General features: G+C 33.8%; 1 protein-coding gene and 1 long non-coding RNA gene across 4 annotated transcripts; one reads left to right on the top strand and one right to left on the bottom strand.

Annotated features, from left to right (window-relative positions):
- LOC108000665 (uncharacterized) lies at window positions 1–3003 on the bottom strand. Its single transcript, XR_001766591.3, has 3 exons — window positions 2611–3003; window positions 513–2465; window positions 1–433 (listed from the first exon to the last, which is right to left on the bottom strand). It is a non-coding gene; the product is annotated as an uncharacterized LOC108000665 (long non-coding RNA).
- A 297-nt stretch (window positions 3004–3300) lies between these two features.
- LOC108000664 (transmembrane protein 114) lies at window positions 3301–18769 on the top strand. Of its 3 annotated transcripts, none has more exons than XM_062084447.1 (6): window positions 3301–3487; window positions 11100–11894; window positions 12170–12413; window positions 14495–14569; window positions 15286–15423; window positions 15644–18769. In XM_062084447.1, the coding sequence occupies exons 2-6, from the start codon at window positions 11862–11864 to the stop codon at window positions 15892–15894; spliced, it is 741 nt and encodes a 246-aa protein (XP_061940431.1). In that variant the 5' UTR covers window positions 3301–3487; window positions 11100–11861; the 3' UTR covers window positions 15895–18769. The 3 variants fall into 3 exon arrangements, with proteins under 3 accessions (XP_061940431.1, XP_061940432.1, XP_016916638.1); XM_017061149.3 differs by having other exon boundaries at window positions 3365–3546; XM_062084448.1 differs by lacking the exon at window positions 15286–15423 and having other exon boundaries at window positions 3305–3487.
- Window positions 18770–20551: the final 1782 nt, after the last annotated feature.

The following is a 20551-nucleotide window of genomic DNA, read 5'->3' on the forward strand; positions in this document are numbered from 1 at the left end:
TTTTAAGTCATATCCATTAAACTTTTATTTCATTCATTCGACTTACTTTTGATAAAATTTTATCGATACATCATGATAAATTCTTTTACAAGTTCGTCAAAGCAAATTCTGAAACATTCAATTATTCCATACAACTCTTAATTAATTCGGCGCTTCATAGCGTAGAAACTTCTTTAGATTTTTTTTCTTTTCAACTGGAACTCGAGAAAAATTCGAAGAGAAAATAAAATAAACGAGACTTCAGAAGTGAATTAAACAAATTATAAAGTTTGTCTTCCAATTTTCTCCTGTTCAAAATAACAACGATATCTTACAAAATCTTGCACACAAGATATATAACTTTCAACTTGTAGATTCTGCTACATCTCTCTTACATAATCCTCAACCGATATTTTTTCCAATGCCAACTCGTTACACATTCACTTACCGACCTCTGCAATCAAAAAATATTCCACGAACGCATTAACACCCCTCCCACACACGATTGCGCATTTACAAATCAAACAACATACGATTTTTCTGGTTACTTTCCATTCCATCCACCATCGTTCCACTTGGAAAAATTCCCCTAACACGGTTACCTGTTGGAATAAAACACGAAATTCCCTCCATTTTCTGGCGGGAACTGCGGTCCACCCCCGCACGCCGAAATTCTTGCGGTCATTTTCGTGTTCCACGCTACGAATTTTCTCATCCTCGTGCCAACGAAGCCGGGAAACGTCTGTGTTTATTCGAGGAGTAGCTCCCCGACTTTTGCCCATTGTATTTATACCGTCCAATTGAAACAGATCGAGTGCATGCATCAACGTTTAAAACACGATCGTTTGAGAAATGAGAGAGAGGGTGGGATTCGATTCGAAGGGAAGTTAATGCAACGATAATGGTAATCCGGAATTGGGAATAATTCGATACAACGAGCCATTGAGAATGATGCATTGAGGCTCTCTATTCGTGTTCTTCGATTACTTTCTTCCATCGTATTCTTTTCTTTCTCGTGAACGTTTCGATTAAGCCGTTCTCTTATATTTTGACTTTTCTTTTTCAGTAATTCAGAGTGAATTTGTGAATTATGTGAATTTTGAAGGCTTTAGAATTGTACAAATAGATTTTAATTTTTTTTTTTAATTTCAAAGTTGGAGGTAGATTTTATCTCAGATCTGTTGTTCAATAATTATTATTGAATTGATCGAGAAACGAAAACTTTGTCGAAAATTTAGGAATATTTTACTACTGGAAATCTCTAGAGTGAATTCGTCGTTTATTGATAAAAGTTGTTTCAGACGATTAATTTTTAATTTTCTTACTTCTTATTATCTTTTCAATGACAAGAAAATAAGGAAATTCGTTTAGATACGCTTATTCGTTATTCGAAAGTTTGAGGGCTGCGCAAAGCCTTAAATTTAATCACCAAAAAAGATGCAGCGTGCCACGTAATTGTCGTAGGTCGTCTCGAGGAATAATTTAAAAATACAAGCACGACAGGGACCTATTTCTGGCGAAGACTGGCCGCCCGATTCGAGTTCGAGGCTCGTCGTGGTCGGGTTGGGCTTCACGCACGCGACGATCTTCATCGACACGTGTCCACCGTTCCCACTCGGTGTCAATCCCCTGTTCAACCGTCAATTTATCCATCGAAGTAACATCGATTCCCAGATATCCGTGAACAATTGATCGATTTTCGTGTTCAGAAGTTTCATTTCGAGCTCGCTCGACTGTTCGGCGAAACCAATCCATGCTTTCCGTGATATATTAATTCGTGGTTAGTTGGATCGATCGAGAATGTATTAGGAATTCGAGCAGAACGTTGGATGTTGTCTTCTATTTATTTCGAGTTTGAGGATTTCGATGGATTGAATCGAATACGGGGAACGGGAAGATTTTGGAGATGGAAAATCTTGGAAGAGAGGAAATTTTAATGAGATCTATTTAATTGATAATTTTTAACGCACGAGAGGGATTGAGTTTTTTAAAATAAATCTGCGATCGATCGAAAAGAGATGGAATCAAATCGAAACGGCGTGTATTGAAATAATCACACGCGGCAATCAATAGTAATTAATTAATAAGCAACTTCCCTTTACAACCGATCCACGTGAGAGATTTACTCGAGAGTTAATGACTTGCTGACACGTGTAAATATACAAGAATTTTCTTAATTCACTAAACTATCCAGCTTTAGAATGAACGTAATTATTGACAGAATGTTTGAATCCTCTGGTATAAATATTGATCGAGCATGCTAAGGATAATTACGAAACTTTGGTTTATAATTATGACGTAGGAAAGTTTTGCGAGTTTCGGCGTGATTCCTTCGACGTGGGATTATTATTCTTGCTGCTAATTTTACCCCTCGTCAACAATCGTGCTCCTCGGCTCGTACGTTATTCCTTTATTTATTTATCTCTAAAGTGTATGAAGTTGACTAAAATGGTGTCATAACGTGAAAAAGTCTTCTCTCGTCGGACCTGTGTAGTAACAAATATACACGTATTTGTCTCTTTTAAAATTTTAAAATTCTCCATACGAACGCAATCTTTTTGGCAAAAGGTTTAAGACAAAGGTTTAGCACCATTTCTTTTTTAATATTCTTACTTATTATAATATTGTTACCTATCATTCTATCTTCTTTTTCTTCTTCTTCTTTTCTTTTCATCTTTATTTATTGCAAAGTTTTATGGAGGATGGAGAGACATTTTTCACGATCGAGCGATCCGATGAAAGTCAATAGAGTTTTTGTCAATTCAAAGGGCGAGGAAAAAAAAGTAATGTTACAAAAAATATTTCATCCAATTATATTTTTCAGAATAGCCGAAGAATTTAATACCCTCTCTTCTCAGCAAAATTCTCATTTTCGTACAAGTTCAAGCTTATCGAACTCTCGAATTCACCTTTCGCTTCCATCATTCGCGTCGCGAGTTGCCCGATCCATTTAAAACTTAGCCTTAAACGAACGGCACTCACTCGTCGTCACCAGCCTGCCCGACCCAATTGTTGACTTATCCCACTACGTCGTGCCTCAAATATATACATATATACGTATATATATATATATAATTATATATACATATATACGTATATATATATATATAATTATATATAGATCAACAAATATGGGCCAATAATAAAATCAACGAGATCGAAATATATCATCCGTTGATATACAGGTGCACATTTACGCAGAAACAACAAGGAATTACTGTCAATCACCGATCATTCTCCGTTTTAATGCCGAATCCGAGCCGCGAGCAAACAAAAACCCCTAAGATTTTCGGCTCCGATTCTATTCTAAGACGAAAGCCCGCCTGTATTTCCGCTTGTGTTGGACGGTCCACGGCGAGAATAGCGCGTCGACACAAATTTAGGAGCGTAACTTCGTGTTTCGCGGTTGTGTTCGATGATCCGAGGCCCATAAACTCGTCCACGACGATCAATCATCGGAATAAGGAGAGTGGAAGAAGAGGGGATGGAAGAGGAGGAGGGAATATCGGTAGGACGATAAATCGATGAAACGTCGAGACGATGTTTCAAAAGTTTAACTTCTTTAAAGTTAAGTTCTTTTCTTTTCCTTTTCTTTCGACCGTTTTCGAGGCTTCCCGTCGATTTTCCATCTTTTTAAAGGTGAAATTCGATTTTTCGAATGGCGAATTCTTTTTTCTACTCCCATCTCTATTTTTGAAACGAGAATTGAAAGAAATCGATGGGAAGTTTTCTAACATCGTAGACTTCTTCTTTAATATATAGTTTCTAATATATAGAGAGTTTCTTCATTCTGTTCGTTTTTTTTTAAATGAAAAGAAATTTGATTTTTCGACCGATAGTTGGGGAAATTTTCTTTTCTACTTCTACTTTATTTTTTGAAACAAGAATTGAGAAAGAAATGGACGAGAGATCTTATCATTTATCAGTTTTCTACTTTTAAGAATAAGCAGAAATTTATGATTTTCTTTTCTTTTTTTTTTTTTTTTTTTTTTGAGAGAAAATATCGAAAAAATTCTTACATTTTTCACAGATAAAATAATTCGTTAATTGAATTGTCAGTTATATTTGAAACGAAGATAAATGAAAACTTTATTTTTCGAAAGACGGAATGATTAATTTATTTTGTTATTGGATCTATATAATGTACGCTATATATTATCACGAAATTATTCGTTTCTAAGAATTTGGCGAACAACTTAATTATGAAAGCCATGCATTAAGCGCAACGGCATTCAGAGACTTGTTTAAGAACGATTTCGCAATCGCTACAATAGAATCTGAATGTGGGCCAAATATTTTTTACGCCGGTTTCTTAGAGCCATTGTTGTGCAAATTTTATTGTTCTTATTGCTCAAGGTACCAGACGAAATAAAATTCCGATTCCTTTGGTTTTTACGACATTTTCACAGAAACTCGGATCACGCGGGTGTAAAATAGATTTATACATGTTTATGTTAATCGAGTTATAAAAGTTTTGAGAATAAAACTCGATAATTTGATTCGGCCAATCTGTTATTATTATTATTACAATTCGACCGATTTCCTGTTAAACTTGAATTCTTTCACTAATCGCGCTTGAATTATTTATCGATCTTGATTCGATTCGATAGATTGTTGAAACGGATAAATCGTAATTGAAATTGAACTTTTGTTCCGCTTGTTGTTCAGTTATTTATAGATTCCATTTTTTTATATATAAATTACATTGTAAGCTATACACAATTTTATTAAAATTTTTTAGAATCAACGAATTATCGAAATGAAATCGATTAATTAAAAGTATCAAAAAGTATATTATTTTAATGATATTATGAATCATAACATTCATCCCAATTATGTAATCTTTTTTTAAATTTCTTTTTTAAAAAAAAGAAAAAGATTTAAAAGTGTTAAAGTACTTTTCCATTCTCCCAAAAAAAAAGTATAAATAAAAATAAGTATAATAAAGTTTCGGCCACATCAGACTGTCCGCTTTCGTTGTATCTTGGAAACAAAAATTGACACAACAGTCATAGATTCTTCAACGGTAATGGGCTATCCATTCCGTGATTCTCTATCAATAATTCATACTCGATTAAAATATCCTATCTAACGTTTTTCAAGTCGAATCGCGGGTTCCATCATCTTTTTATAAAGTTGATGAAAGCCCACATAAATTTACCGGATAAAAAGATATACGCCCGTTATTTTTCCGTCGCTCAAATTTTTCCATCGCTGAAAAAGTTCTGAAAAACTTGGTAATTTTTTCCCCGCCCTTCCCAATCGTATCCGAAATTTTCTTATCTCAAAAAATGTTAAAACTTTGAAATATCTTCCCTCCCCTCTTTTCTCTCCCCTAAACTTGATTCTCCCCAAATTTTATCGTCTTCGAGATTTCGTTCGTTTCCAAAAAAAAAAAAAAAAAAAAAAAAAATGTCTCACTTTCGAAATTTTTCCACTCCGATCCCTTGCGTATAATCCTCCACCCGTGATCTCAAAATGCGAATAAAGGCGGAATACAGAGGGAGAAAAAAAGAGGGAAAAGGGGGGGGGGGAGGGAAAAAGGCGGGAATACTCTAAAATAACTGCCGTGGGTGTCTACTGTGTCTACACCCTGACAGATCGGTTCACGTACGTTTTGTCAGCATTTATAACTCCGCGGTTAACACACGAGGCTGCAGCTGCGGTTAAATAAACCGCGTGCGTACCCGTGTGCGTGCGCGTACGTGTGTACGTGTGTGCAACGTGCTGTGCACCGCACCGCCGGGTAAAAAAACGAATAAAACAATAGCGAGTGCATTGACGTCATCCTCGCGATGAAAAACGATGAGCGCCGATAACGTCGAACGCTTGACTTTTATGTATCGTTAACACTTTCGCATGAAATAACACGGCCACGTGCGCCCTGTGATCTTACATTTACTCCGTCGACACACCCACCCCCTCGATTACCACCACTAGCACTTTCCATCGCCCCCTCCCTTTCCTTCGCGGGACAAACTTTTCGATTCGGAGCCAACTTTTATCAATTTTTTCCTATCCAATCTACGTGCATTGTGTTTCGAATTTCTAATCGAATTCCCGAGAAAAGGAATACTGGCTTTCGAATATTTGTATCTGTTGATTTCTTGAGATTCGATCTTTGAAATAATAATGAAAAATATTACATTTACGTAAGGTGAAAAAACGTCCATTTGCGAAAAAGTAAGTAAGTGTTACTGTCAGAATGGATCGACGATCTTATCTTTTGTTAATGGATACTTTGTATTGGAAACTACTCGTTGAAAAATATTCTTAGGAGAGGCTCTCTCGATTATCCGAGTCAGAGGGAAGAAAATCTTGACTCGGTTTTTCCGGATGTTGATATGGTTTCGATGAAGAAAAATTTAAATATCTGTAAAATTTTCGTTCCACGTTTAACGCATCCCGAAAATATCTGGCGAGCGAATTTTAATCTAAAATCGTCCGACTAGGAGAGGTCTCGTGCGAGCTTATATTATTCATTCGTGACATCGAGAGCGTTGCACATGTAAAATCGCTCGAGATATCTCGTCGATACGAAGAAAGTGTTGAACACGACGACGAAACAAATAGATAACAATGATAACGATTGTCCTCGTTCACGATAGCTACGCTCGTACCAGGAGAACGATACTTTATTCTGTCTAATAGCGTATTAGATTAAAGATCTGAATCAGCAATTTCGATGATCATTGATACAAAGTCTGATAATGATTTTTCTTATGAAACCTACCATCAGATCAGCTCACTTCTTCTTTTTATCGGGATCAGAAGATTTTTCTTTCTTTATATGAAGATTTTACATGAATTTTTTTTTTTTACAAAAAGATAGTTTTAACAATTTTTATGGAAATGTTCAAATTGTTCTTTCGGTCGCAACTAAAGATTGCAAATCCGATCGACTTGGAAATGAGCTAGTATCTGTTACCATTTACTCGATACGCAAGCCTATGTATATCACTAGACACTGAACTAGGGCAAAGTACATATAATGAAGGCAAGGATAGGAAAGATATTAATGCGCTCCACTTCGTCCATGGTGTTCCATAAATAAATAACGGCACCAGTTTATTTCCCGAAGCGACAAAAATCGTTTGCCTCAATTTTTTTGTCTCGTTTCCCGATAAAAGCAGAGAAACATTAAAATTTCTAGACGCTTTTCTACACGGATATAGAAAATTTTGCAATCTGTGCAACTATTTATACGTAACGCGAGGCGTGTCGTATTATTCGTGATCGTTCATGCCAACAAATTCCGATCATTTCCCCCCAATTTGTTTTCAAATCTTTCGTTTTCATCGAAGAATATTCTCGATCGAGCCGCCTTCGAATCGATACTTCCATACTTCGATCCTCGAATTTACGAAATAAAATTTACGAAAACCCGCGGCTAAGCGAATATTGTCTTTATTTTTAGTTGTGTTAGCTTTTCCTAGCGGGTGTCAGTCAAGCCACAATCTTTTACTCCGTTGCAAAATTAATGAACTAAACAGTGATTCTAATTTTGTAACGAAAACCAGACTCTCGTTTCACGGGGGAGAGAAAGCCACGCGGCCAGGATGGAAATAAGGTTATGTCCGTTCTAAAATCGGGGAAATCGAATTATTAGCACGGTAATATTCCGTGGAAAAATGGAATGCTTTTACGTGCAAAGGAGGGAAGGGGAGGGAGAGCGAAAACCACGTTCATTAATGCGCGATGGAAAGGAAAAGGGGGAGGGGAGGGGCAGAGATGTTTCGCAAAAAGAAAAAAAAAACTAGGCCAAATGCCGATAATTCCTAGCCTTCCATGCCCTCCGATCCTCGCTATAATGCGTGGCGTGCTATTGAAAATTACTCGTGATGGTTTTGTTAATGAAGTTATCTGCCATTTTTTATAAAAGACGTGTACTTCAATTTAATTGGAACAGTTTTTGTTTCGCAAGAAATATAATTCGAGTAACTTTAGTAACGTTTAGTGAAATACTCGTTTGATGAATTTATAATAAGAAATAAACGAGAGATGAAGGGAAGTGTACGAAGGAGTGTATTTATTAAGAATACGAGTTTATTCGTTTATTGTTTGCAATTTAGAGAAATAGATCTTATATAAATATCTTTCGGTGGGATTCGAATTTAATCGATTTTAATTGATAAACTCGATAAAAATGGTTAATTGAGAAACGATTGGTAAATGGAATCATTCTCAGTGACGTAGTTGTGTATAGTGATTCACGTATACGGATTGATCACGAAGATCGTTTATCACGAGTCTCGTAAATTCTCGTCTACATCTGCTCTATGATAAACATATCCATCGACGTACCGAAAGCTTTGAGATACTTTTGGTCCGATCGTTCTGACCTGTTAATAGCGGTCTCATTCGTGTGATCGTTTCGTGGCTAATATCGATATTAAAATATGAAAATCCTTCGAGAATAATATTAATTTATTGGTAAATTACTCGTTTAGACGAGTATTTGAAAATTTATTTCATTTCCATTTAAATACGACGAATACTTTTTATAAGATCGCATTTAATTTGTAATAAAATATATCTTCGACGAAAGAAAATCTGTCAAGTTAAATAATATCTTCAATTCAAATTTTTATAAAAATATTTATTTTTATCCCATCATCAATCTCAGATATTAAGAAACTATTCAACCGTCATATGTCTCCATGTTGATTAAATCTTCTTCCAAAGGTGGAATATTTCTTCTATTTAATTAATTTTTACCGAAATTATTACGTTTTAAAATAGATACGTTTGGCTTATCAGATAGATACTAACAGCAAACTTAATTAAAATTTTAATCGATAGCATAATAATTATGCCCTTATTTTCGTATAGATAGCAACTATATGTTTTATATTTAATAATATTTATTAATAATTAAATTAATAATTATCGATACTTGGTTATTAATAATGCTGATATTTAACGAACGAGAGTTATCAAGTGAAAACGGATACCATAAGTCGGACACGCCTTTTTCATTTATACAATATTGTACAATTACTTTTACATACGTGCATAAATATATTAAACGCGTTAAATTTATATAATCTGAATTTAAATAAAGTCTTTTCTGTTCCGAATTCTGTTCGTTATTCGTGAATGCCAAAACACGAATTAATCGTTGGAAAAAGTTTAATCAACGCATCATTTCGTTGGAAATCTCATCGAGGATTACGAAACAAAGGGAAATAAATTTTCGATCCGTACAATGATAATCCGCCGTTCTACGTCTTGCCAAATTCAGATTCTAAATTTCTAAATTTTGTTATTACACCTCTAGCTTCTGTTCTCTTCCCTGTGCGCGATCCACGCTCTCACGAATATAGACCGATTAACTGGAAAAATATAAAAAGAAATACATAAATATTCTACTTTATAATCTGTAAGTTTTGTTCACGTGGCTCTAGATCCGAACACCCGTCTATTTTCGTTCCTCAAATCTGAATTATTCAAATTTTCAACGTCGATGTACTTTCATCGCCCGCGCTTCTCACCGAAATATTATAATTTTTAAGATTTTCATTTCTATACGATATTCGTTGTCCCCACGTTGCACAAAGAAAATTTTGAGAGATCTCTTCGAGACGATTCTCAAATCGATAATTGTTAAATTCGAATTTCAAATTTTCTTTTAATCATATTTTTTAAGCTTCTATTTATTGTTCTTCGACCACAACTCGTAGTCATTTACACGTGCAATATCCTCCAGAGTAAATATGCAAAATACAAAGTTTATTATCGTGACAAATAATAATTTTTCCTACGATTAATAATTACTAGAACCCCGATTTAACAAAGAACGTACGTGTTAATTTCAATTGAATCGCGATTTACATACATATGCAGGATATTTATGCATTTATGCAGAATTTACGCAATGAAAATTTCCATGATGTGCAAATGATTCAAAGTGTATAGTCGATATTTGAGAAATAAATCAACTTTATTCGTGAAAATATTATTTTCCATATAAATTCATAAATCTGGTATCCGAATATTCTTTACGTTTCACCGTGAAAAACGAGAGGAAAAGTGATGGATAAAATTCGAGAGACAAAGAAACGAATAATGCTTGAACAATGAACCCGTTGTTCGGAGTGATTGTCCTCATCTCACGTTTTCCGAATTATTCTTTGCAATAATCTCGAGAGATTTAATATTTGACAAGAAAATCTTACACTTGGCATAGCGTGTTATTTAATTTGGCTTCTTCGTTCAGACATTGGGCTAACCTCCTAGTAAAAAGGAGACGAGAAACGAAATAATGATAGAAGATTTCGACAGAAGGTTTCTTGCCAAATTATTTTCAGGGCATCCACGTACTTTGCGTCTCTTTCTTCCTCCTTCTCATTCTCGAAAACGAGAACTTCTTAGCTCCTATGTAATTGTTGTCCTCCTTTCTTTACCCGCTGAGAGAACACTCGTTCCGTGTTTCATCTTTCGTATTTCATTGGAAAATTGGTTTCAATTAATTTATTGGATATGTTAATTGTATCGTAATAACAATTTCTTATTACAATTTGTTAGATTGTGTGGCCAAGAAATATTTCGAATTAATTATTACAATTAATTTTTGAATTGAGTCGTGAAAATATTAATGAATTTTACTATATTTTTCTTTCTTTTAAATTTTACGATTAAATTTAAATTACGTTAAGAGTATTCTCTATTGATAGATTAATTATTATAATAATCTTAGAGGGGAATGGTTACGAAGAATTCGATAGAAAATTAAATATAGAAGGAAATTTATATTTATGTAAAAAGAAAAAAAAGATTTTCAAATTTTTAGAAATAAGAAACTTATCACTTCGATAGGATATAATAAAACTAATAAATATAATATTCCTTCAATTTTCTTTTCATACATTCCTGTATACCGATATACTTGCATTGAATCCAACAAAATTGCCAATTTTAATGCAACCAATAATGGAATATTAATCACGATAAAGGAAGCCAAGATCCACATGGAAATTTGAATTTCGTGCCAAATATTTACATTACAAGTTGCAAAGAGATACATACGCGTTTGACATTTGCTGGCAAAGCGTTTAAATCTTCATTTTTTCTTATCGATTTTGTCCAAACTTTCAATTTTTACTTTGCCTTGTTCACAGGTGTTTCCAAAAAAAGTGTATTTTTCACGAAGTGAACAACGAAGAGATAAATACAAGAGAGAATAGATAAATAATCTGTAAGGAATATTTTTTTCGAATTTACAAAGAATCACAAGAGGATAATAAAATCGACACGTGAAATAGAAGAAAAGAAATGGAAGCCACTGAGTGGAACGTAACTGAAGAAAGAGACAAAAATAGTCGAAATGGATGCTCGAAAGAAATAATGAAGACAACGTTTGAGAATTAAAGAAGAGAACAGAAATCTTTGAAAAAGCAGCTTCGTGAAACGTACGAGAAGCAAAGAAGTATTTCCTGTAAAAAAAGCAGATGTTTGATAAATTATGTAAAAGAAAGTTTTGACGAGATTTAGCCACGTGCTAAATAAATCCAAAAACGATAAATTAGATCAATCTGTTAGGATTTAATCCGGATATGGAAAATTTTGGAAAACGTTGAAAAAGGAAAAAATGTCGCTCTCTATAAAATATTAAATAAATTTAAGATTCGCACATAAATTAAAAAGTAAATTTTAGTATATCAAGTATCAACAATACTCTTCGATAATTGAAGAAACGATAAATTTAATTGGACAATCGTGCACTCGAAATAAAAATAACATTTCCTCAAATATTTGTTGAAACGAGCTTTGACTCGCGCTTTTAAAAACGCAATATGGCAGATCGTTAATTTCGTGAACCGACATTTAATCCGACGAAGGAAGAGGCTGCCGAATAGAAATCTCTAAAATTCAAAGGCGAAATGGCGAGTCGAATGAAAGCTTTGTACAACCAGGTACAGTTATTATACTTCTCTCTCTCAAGCACAATTTTTCCCCATTCTCTCCTTTTCGAATCAAGTTATAAAATTGTAACTCTTTTCTCTAATTTTTTAAATAAGTCGAGGATATTTTCGAAATAAAATTATAAGGGAGAAAAAAAAATAATTTTATCACTAGTAATTAAACCAAACCTTTTCTCTCTTAAGTAAAAATATATCGTATTACAGAATATGATGAAAATTTTCAATTTAATTTAGGACAATTTGTAATAGGTATTCTTAAATTTCAGGTTATATTCGAGAGGCGAATCCTTCTCGGTTGCACGGTCCTCGTGGGTCTGTCGGTATGCATATGGTCGGTCGCCATTGGAACCGATCATTGGTTCACGATCGAAGCTCCGGATAAGAACGGTTTACCAATCGGTGACCCAGCTAAAGGAAGAAGATTAATCTACAAGAATATGGGTCTCTGGAGAGGCTGTGTTCAAGGGATAGCACCTGAATCTGAAAACTCCACCAAGCTGATCCCCTTCGGTAAGTCTTCCCTAACAAAAAGATTTTCACATTTTCTTCCTTCCACGTATTTTCTTTCACCCTCCCGCAAAATATTCAAGTCTCCAAAGTAATGGAAATGTAAATTGTAAGCGGTTCGAGAGGATAGCTTTATTTTTGTCTCTTAATTCCTCGTTCATAAAAGAAGGAGTCCGTCAGAATTTCGTAAAAATAATTTAAATTTACAGAATTTAAATCGAGTATCTGCTCGTAATTGGCTCGAATAATTCCCAATAATTGGTGAACGCTTGATTCAGAATTATGGACGAATTTTCAACGTTTCAAAGATCCGCCAGGAAAAAGAAAACACGTTCACCAAGAAAATCCGTCAGATCGCTAAATTAAATCGAAGGGGTGGCACGAGGATAGCGGGAAGATCTCGATGGCTTCGTTTCAAAAAAGGCGGGCTCGATGATATCCACAGATGATATATCTAGTTGAGGAGAACACATTGTGGAATGATTATTCTATTCGACCGCTTTAAATAGAACTAATGGAGGAATAAAATATCGTATCGTGTAAACAAATCTTTCGCAATATCACGTTTTAATATATCGCGTATATAAAACGTTTCTTCGACGTTTCTTTCTCCTTTTGCCATTTAAAGTTACTCCTAAGGATTTTTTTCTTTTTTTTTTTTTTTTACGTCGAATTTTCATCACGTTGAAATACGCTGTACGCTTTAATTTATTTCGTAGCTCCGGTTGAAGGAGCATAGTTGATATGCATTCACTATGCCATCAAGAGATTTACCATACTTCGATAAACCAGGCTCGATTTTATAAACCTCTCTCTTGGGTAACTTAATTTATACGTTTACCTCGTTGCACCAGGCTGGCTAACCTCAAATAAAAATCTACGTCTACTTTGACTTCTCTTTCGAAGATTTTTCGCCTCGAGTAAAAGCGACTTTTGATCGTCTTCAATCGTCCATCTTTATTTGATTCGATTTTTCTTAAATTTCTTCTTCGTTCTATTTTTTCTTTTTCTTTTTTTTGTTTTCTTCGAATGACGGTAGATTTAAAGAACTTTTGATTTAGATTCAAAGGCTGCAACAAACCTAGTTTCGCTCTTTGTAGTTAATCACATTTGTGTCAGCGTCTGTAGGCCTACGCTCACTTGTCACGCGTCACGTTCACTGTTCCACACGTGTGTTTCATCATGCGTACGTCACAGTCACCAAATTAGACAACTGTAATATCATCGTAAATTGCCCGAACACCGATCATTCCCCTTAATCAATCTTCCTAAATTTAGTAAACTTTTAAACTTTGGGCAAAAATTATTTAATTATTTTTCCATCAAACGTACGCAGCATCTAATCAATTTATCGTCACATTTCTAAGGTAAGCGATTTTTACGGAAAAATCTTTCAATTATTCCTCGACGAAAGAACAATTCATTTTTCAAGTCGTCTCGCAACATGCAATTTCTATCGATATCCTAATCTTTTCGAGGCAAAAATATTTACGCAAATATTCTTCATGTTATTCCTTAATAAAATTCAATTTTCGATATCTCTTGGAGACAACAATTTTTACTCAAAAATTCTCGATCATTCCTCGACGAAAGGAATACGACCCATTTTCCAATTAATTCATAGTTCGATTATCTATTTTTCTTTTTTTTTCCATTAAAAATTATTCTTCGACGAAAGATGCGATCCACGGATTCGAAAAGGATCGTAAATTGTCGACCTCGGGGATGATCGGGAAGGATTAAATATCATACGGTATAAATATTGATCACGTTCTTATTGTCTCTCCAGCCCTCGTTCAAAGGCTGAGGCGTAAAAATAACTTACCGTGACGCGGGACACGGGGACGGGAGAGAACACGTTCCATGGAGAAAAAAAAAAAAAAAAAAAGAAGAAATAAGATAACCAGAATGAGAAAATGGGAAGGAAATGTGAGAGGAATGAAGATTGATAGGGTGATTACGGTAAACCGGGAGGGATTTAACGGGTTCCGACTCATACATCAAACTTGCGAATAAAAACTGCGGAAAAAAAAAGAAAAGAAAGAATTTCTCTTAATCTAATATCCCGTTATTTTCTTCTCTAGAGGAGTGCAAGAACCAGGATATGTTCCCGACCGAGAAACAGTTCAAATTGAATCCGGGGTTAAATACAGTAGTCAGTAAGTGAAATTACTTACGTTTCTTTTTTTCTTCCTCTTCTTCTTTTTCCTCCTCTTTTTTAAATTCTTTCTGGAAGACTCATTTTCTTAAAATAGACAGAGAACGTTTGTTCAGGATATGAATTGTCTTCGAAGATGCGCATAACGCGTGGATCTCGAGAGTGGAAAGTAATTGGAAAAATTGTTTCCTTTTCTTTTTGGGAGCAGGGGGAGGGGGAAATATCAAAAATTGTTGCGCAGAGAGAAAAGAATGGATGAAAAGAGGAATGGAGAAAGAAGAAGAGTATAATCTTTCTACGTTGATGATTTCTACGTTTCTTTTTTTAATTATACTTAATTAAATGCTGAATTATTACGTATCTCGACACTTTACATTCCATACTGACGCTTGGAAGCCAAATTGATCGAATCTTGAACCGTTCACGTTTTTTGCAACAAAACGCAGAAGATTTCAAAATATTATTCGTATGATTATTCCAGTAATAAATCGATAGTAGAATCCGAATGGATTTAAACATCTTTCTTTAAGCAGAAACTTTAAAAAAAAAAACATAACGTAAGATGAAAAGATCTGCGTCGACGCAAGGATCAAATTGGAGGAATTTCGATTAATTTTGCTTCCGTGTGTGATCGAAATTAATTATAGAAAAGAAAGGAAAGTGCGGCCCTTTTTTAATCTTTTAATCCACGTATCCATGAATTTATCACTCACGCAGATTATTCGAGGACACAGGTATCGTTCGCGTTAATCAGCCTGTTCGTGATGGTGATGGGCTTTTTCTTCTCCATCTACACGTTCCGCAACCCACGATACATGTTCAAGCGATTGGCCGGTGGAATACATTTCATTAGCGGTAATTAATCCCAATACTTCTCTCCTTCTCCTTCTTTTTCTTCCAATTATTTAAAATTATTACACGTATGTTCCGCATTATTCTTCTAATTTCGATTAAAAGCAGTTCCACTTAGCTACTTCAAAACTTTTCATCTTTATTCGTTAATTGCTCGGAAAAAAGATCCAACGTATCCTGAAACATACTTTTTCCGGGAATGAACGTGTAACTGTGGTTGCAGCCGCGTGCAACATGGTGGTGATACAAGTTCTCCTCTCCTCGATCGAGTTCGAGAGCAAACACGTACACACAACGTTCCCAAAGGGTGCGATCCTCAAGTACAATTTCTCGTTGATCCTCGCGTGGATCGTGTTCCTGTGCAACCTTCTCGCCGGATGCGCCTTCATGCTGTTCTCCAGGAAGCGGAAGAGGGACAAGGCGCCCACCGAGGAGATCGCGATGGCCGACGAGCCGACCATCATCGGCCGTTGATCTTTTTTCTTTAATTAATAATTACGTGAAACGATTACCTTATCGAACAATCATTGAGAGAATAATTTTTGTGATCGAGTGGAATGTATGATTTAGAAAGACTCGAATCGTGTCGTGTAGGAATCGTTCCCAACACTCGTCTCGAGCGATAAACTTTCGATGATCGAAGCTCGTCGTAAAAAAAAAAAATAATAAAAAAAATAGAAAGAAAAGGAATAGCTTCGAAATGACTCGAGCTTTTTGCGTGCATTTTGCGATCGTTGCGAATGAAGAGTTGAATATCGTGGTGCATTTGAACGTACGTATGATTTAATGATTCCGATTTTCGAAATGAGAATACATAAAACGGTGAATTATTTGGAAACTCGAACTTTCTATTTAAATTCTATCATCGAGTAGGATGTGATTATATATCGTATAAACAGAAAAGAGTAATACTACTCGTATTACTTTATTTTTCAATAAATAATTGTCGAAACACGAACGAACAGAGCGTTTTTTTCCTCACGCTCATCACGTGTGTCAACTTGGTTTCCGTGAGTATTGTTTGCGTGGATTCGAGCGAATGAATCATCAATTAAAAGTCGAAAACAAAGGATGCACCTTGATATCCGATTATCCTCCGACTGGTTCCAACAATACGCTCGTGGTTGAACATTGTTTAATAATTTAACTAACTGATAAATACTATTGTTGTAAAGCTATTTTTGTATCACGAAGTTTGGATTACCTTATTGAACCCGGGACCATCCGAAGATTAGTCGAAAAATCTTTCTCGTGGCGAGATCAATTTTGCATAAAAATTCTAAGAAAAAAAAGAAAAAAAGAAGCTTTTCGTGTAAATAAGTTGATTCGATGTCGTGTTTAAGAAATGTAATACAGTATATAATATCGTACAATCAAAATCTACGTATCACGTTGATATTTTATACTCAAGACCCGTATTTTTCTACCCTCTTCGATAACTTCGTCTTCGAATTCTAAAAAAAGAAAAAAAAAAAGAAAAAAAAAAGAAATATAATATTCCGAATTATTTTTTACTAACTGATAAACGCGACGACGACACAATTTTTTAATGAAAAAAAATATTTGTCTAAATATACTTATTCGTACATAGAAAAAGGATGCAATGTTCTTAGGTATAGAAATTTCGAAACGAAACTGGCACTTTATATATTATATCGACTACCAGGGCGTATATATACAAGTTGAGAAACTATTCTGCAACGTTATACGTCGCGAGCGAGAATCTGCGCTAATTAAAATAAGGAAACAATGTTCAACTTGGAAACTTGACGAACCAGTAATTGCGGGGACGAGAAGTGGAATTATCTCGAGATATTCTCGAGAATGCTAGAATTTCCATCCCCGATAGGATGGAATTGTGTCATTGTGATTGAAACATTTTTAATGGACGATCGATCGTTAATAGATAATTAATTTTATGAAAATACTCGACAAACGGATGAACGTTTGTCCACAACTTTGTACTGTAGATTCATAATTTTATCACGAGTTTAAACGACAATTTATTTTAAATTGTTTAAATCGTTTGATCGAATTTTTATTAATTGTTATTATTTTCTTTTTTTTTTAAATGAAAGGTATTACGGTGCAAAATGAGATGAAATGTCTCGACAAAGTCGATTAAAATGATTCTAGTCATGAAAAACTTTATGTTTTACTAATTGTACAATGACGAAACGACCGGAATGAAGATTATTTTCTAATCGAGAATCTGTTTAATATCAAAATATATCGTGCCACCTCGAGAGTGATTATTTATTATTAAGTCCACTATGCTAGTCGATAAAGATATAACGATCATAAACATACAACGTTTCACGTTAATTTAAGGATTATAATTGATCCTCGTTTAAACAAAGTTCAAAGACACGAATCGTGTGTATCGTCGTTGTGTGATCGATTTTAAAAAAAAAAAAAAAATATTTACTTCGCCTATATATATAAATAATTTCACAGTCCAATCTCTTGCTCGATCTCTAAGGATATTTGAGAATGGTGCAATGGAGTTAAGCTGTAAGTATGAAAGAATAAATTGTCTTTGTATTTATATGAATAGTATATATAAGTATAAATGTTTCCAACGTACATTTTTTTTGAAACAAGATATATCCAGGTTTCTTGCACCATTCTCGTTTTCGTAGTATACGATTACAGGAAGTTTAATCGACTTTCTCGTGTCGTAAGAATCGAGATTTTTACAACGACGAGGAATCGTGTCGTAAAAAAAAAAAAAAAAATGAGTTAAGATCACGAGGATATTTGAGAACTCGTCGAGAAAATGTTAATCGTTTTTACAATAAATTCGTCTACACAAAAGGCAAATCTATAGGCCATTCGTATAATTTGTTACTCTTATCTACGCACTTTGTAGTTGCTTGAGTTTCGAGTTTTGTTTTCCTTCGTATCAAAGATTATGTGAATCAACGTTCGCTGATCGAAATTATTTTTGATTTATTGCGAAAAAAATAACAATGGGGAAGAACTTGGTACGAATTGCGAAACAGATAAATAGATAGAATTGCGAGACGAACGAAATATTAGAGAATTTTTAATTAAACGTAAATGAGATTTCATCGATTTATTTTGATTATTTTATAAAAATATATTATATTAATATAATAATAATTGCTTCGATTAGTGAACATTGATCCCAATGAATGAAGTGCAAAAAAAAAAAAAATATCCGATTGAAAGTTCCTTCGCCTTTTGCTTGTTCAATATAAGCGGCTGCCCATGTATTCTGATAAAAGACATCTACTTTATACACGTGTACATGACATGAAAATAAATGTAATTGTTCTTTTCCACGATCTAAATAAAGGGTATTCACAAGTACCAATAAAATGTTGATGATTCGAATTTAATTAAAAATAAAATTAATTTTTTTCAAATTACGTTAATTACACAAAAAATATTTTAATATTTTATATTCTTTTAGAAAATTTAAATTATTATATTCTTTAAGATTTTTAATCGATAAGTTAGGCAAAAAAAAAAAAATAAAATTAATCGGATGAAGTGTCTCTTGAGCGCATGAATTTATTTCTCTCCATGAAACAGACAAGGAAAGGAAATAGTAAGAAAAGGACGGAGATAGGTTAAAAATGTTGAAATCAGCGCCATCTTCAGAGTGCCGCAAATGAAACTCACAAACAAAGGACAGAAAATAGTGTGAGAAAGACAGAGATATAAGAATTGACCGCCAGCACCATCTAACGAATATTACAAACATCTTTGTTTCTAAATATTTTCGAGAGATGGCGTTGATTGTTAATTCTTATTCTACATTATCCTTCGAAAAAGTACCTTTATCGGTCGAGAGATGGCGCTGATTGCCTATTCTTATCCTACTTTATCCTTTTCGATGAAGTATCTCTATCGGTCGAGAGATGGCGCTGATTGCCAATTCTTATCCTACCTTATCCTTTTCGATGAAGTATCACTATCGACCGAGAGATGGCGCTGATTGCCAATTCTTATCCTACCTTATCCTTTTCGATGAAGTATCACTATCGACCGAGAGATGGCGTTAATTGTTAATTCTGATTCTGCCTTATCTTCCGGAAAAGTATTTCTATGGGTCGAGAGATGGCGTTGATAGTCAATTCTTATATCTCTGTCTTTCTCACACTATTTTCTGTCCTTTGTTTATGAGTTTCATTTGCGGCACTCTGAAGATGGCGCTGATTTCAACATTTTTAACCTATCTCCGTCCTTTTCTTACTATTTCCTTTCCTTGTCTATACTTGCTCGGTATATTTATGGGCTTTAGAGATGCTTCCTCGATATTTAATAATTAATTTTATTGCTTCTTTGTCTAAATAAATAATTAGATATTTAAACCATCGTTATATAATTACAATATATGTGTTCATTGACCATTTTATTATAATTACTTCGTATTACGTTTGTATTACTTCATGATATATTAATTTAAAATAACAAAGTTGATTTAAAATCAAATTTTCATATTCTTAACATTTAATTTATAATATCATGTATGATTTAGGTTTCCTTTCAATTGATATTATAAAAAATAGTACAGTATAACGAGTTTAGTAATGGACATCCTGTGATAAACTAAAAGAAATGTTACGATCGTAACAACTGATAACATTCTTTAGTTCGATTTATTACTGCGTTAATTGTGCGAAGAATAATGTACAATTCATGACTGCACAAAGAACATGGTAATGGAACTCAATAAAATTGACTCTACGTTATTACGTTATATAATTACGTTAATAAAATATTGTACTTATTATAAATGCTAATAATAATAGAAAATTTAAAAAATTTTTTAATTAGAATTTAATAAGAATTTTTTCAAATATCATAATATTAATAATACGATCTTTTTAAATTTAAATTAAGTAAAATATGATTTCTTTTCAAATTGTTTCTTTTCAATTTTTATTCTAAATTATTCATTCATTGAGATCGATGAACTTAAATGCATGAATAAATTTCATCACGTATGAACATTAATAAAAAAAAAAAAGAATCTTTTTCAGGTAATCATAATTAAAATTAACCAGTTTCCGTCAGATACAACTGGTTCGTGATTCACTTTCACTTTAATATTTTTAATCCTTTAACTATTGTTGAAGGTTATATAGGATTGTCATTA

The sequence above is a fragment of the Apis cerana genome, linkage group LG14, assembly GCF_029169275.1.
Source record: "Apis cerana isolate GH-2021 linkage group LG14, AcerK_1.0, whole genome shotgun sequence".
Classification (NCBI taxonomy): domain Eukaryota; kingdom Metazoa; phylum Arthropoda; class Insecta; order Hymenoptera; family Apidae; genus Apis; species Apis cerana.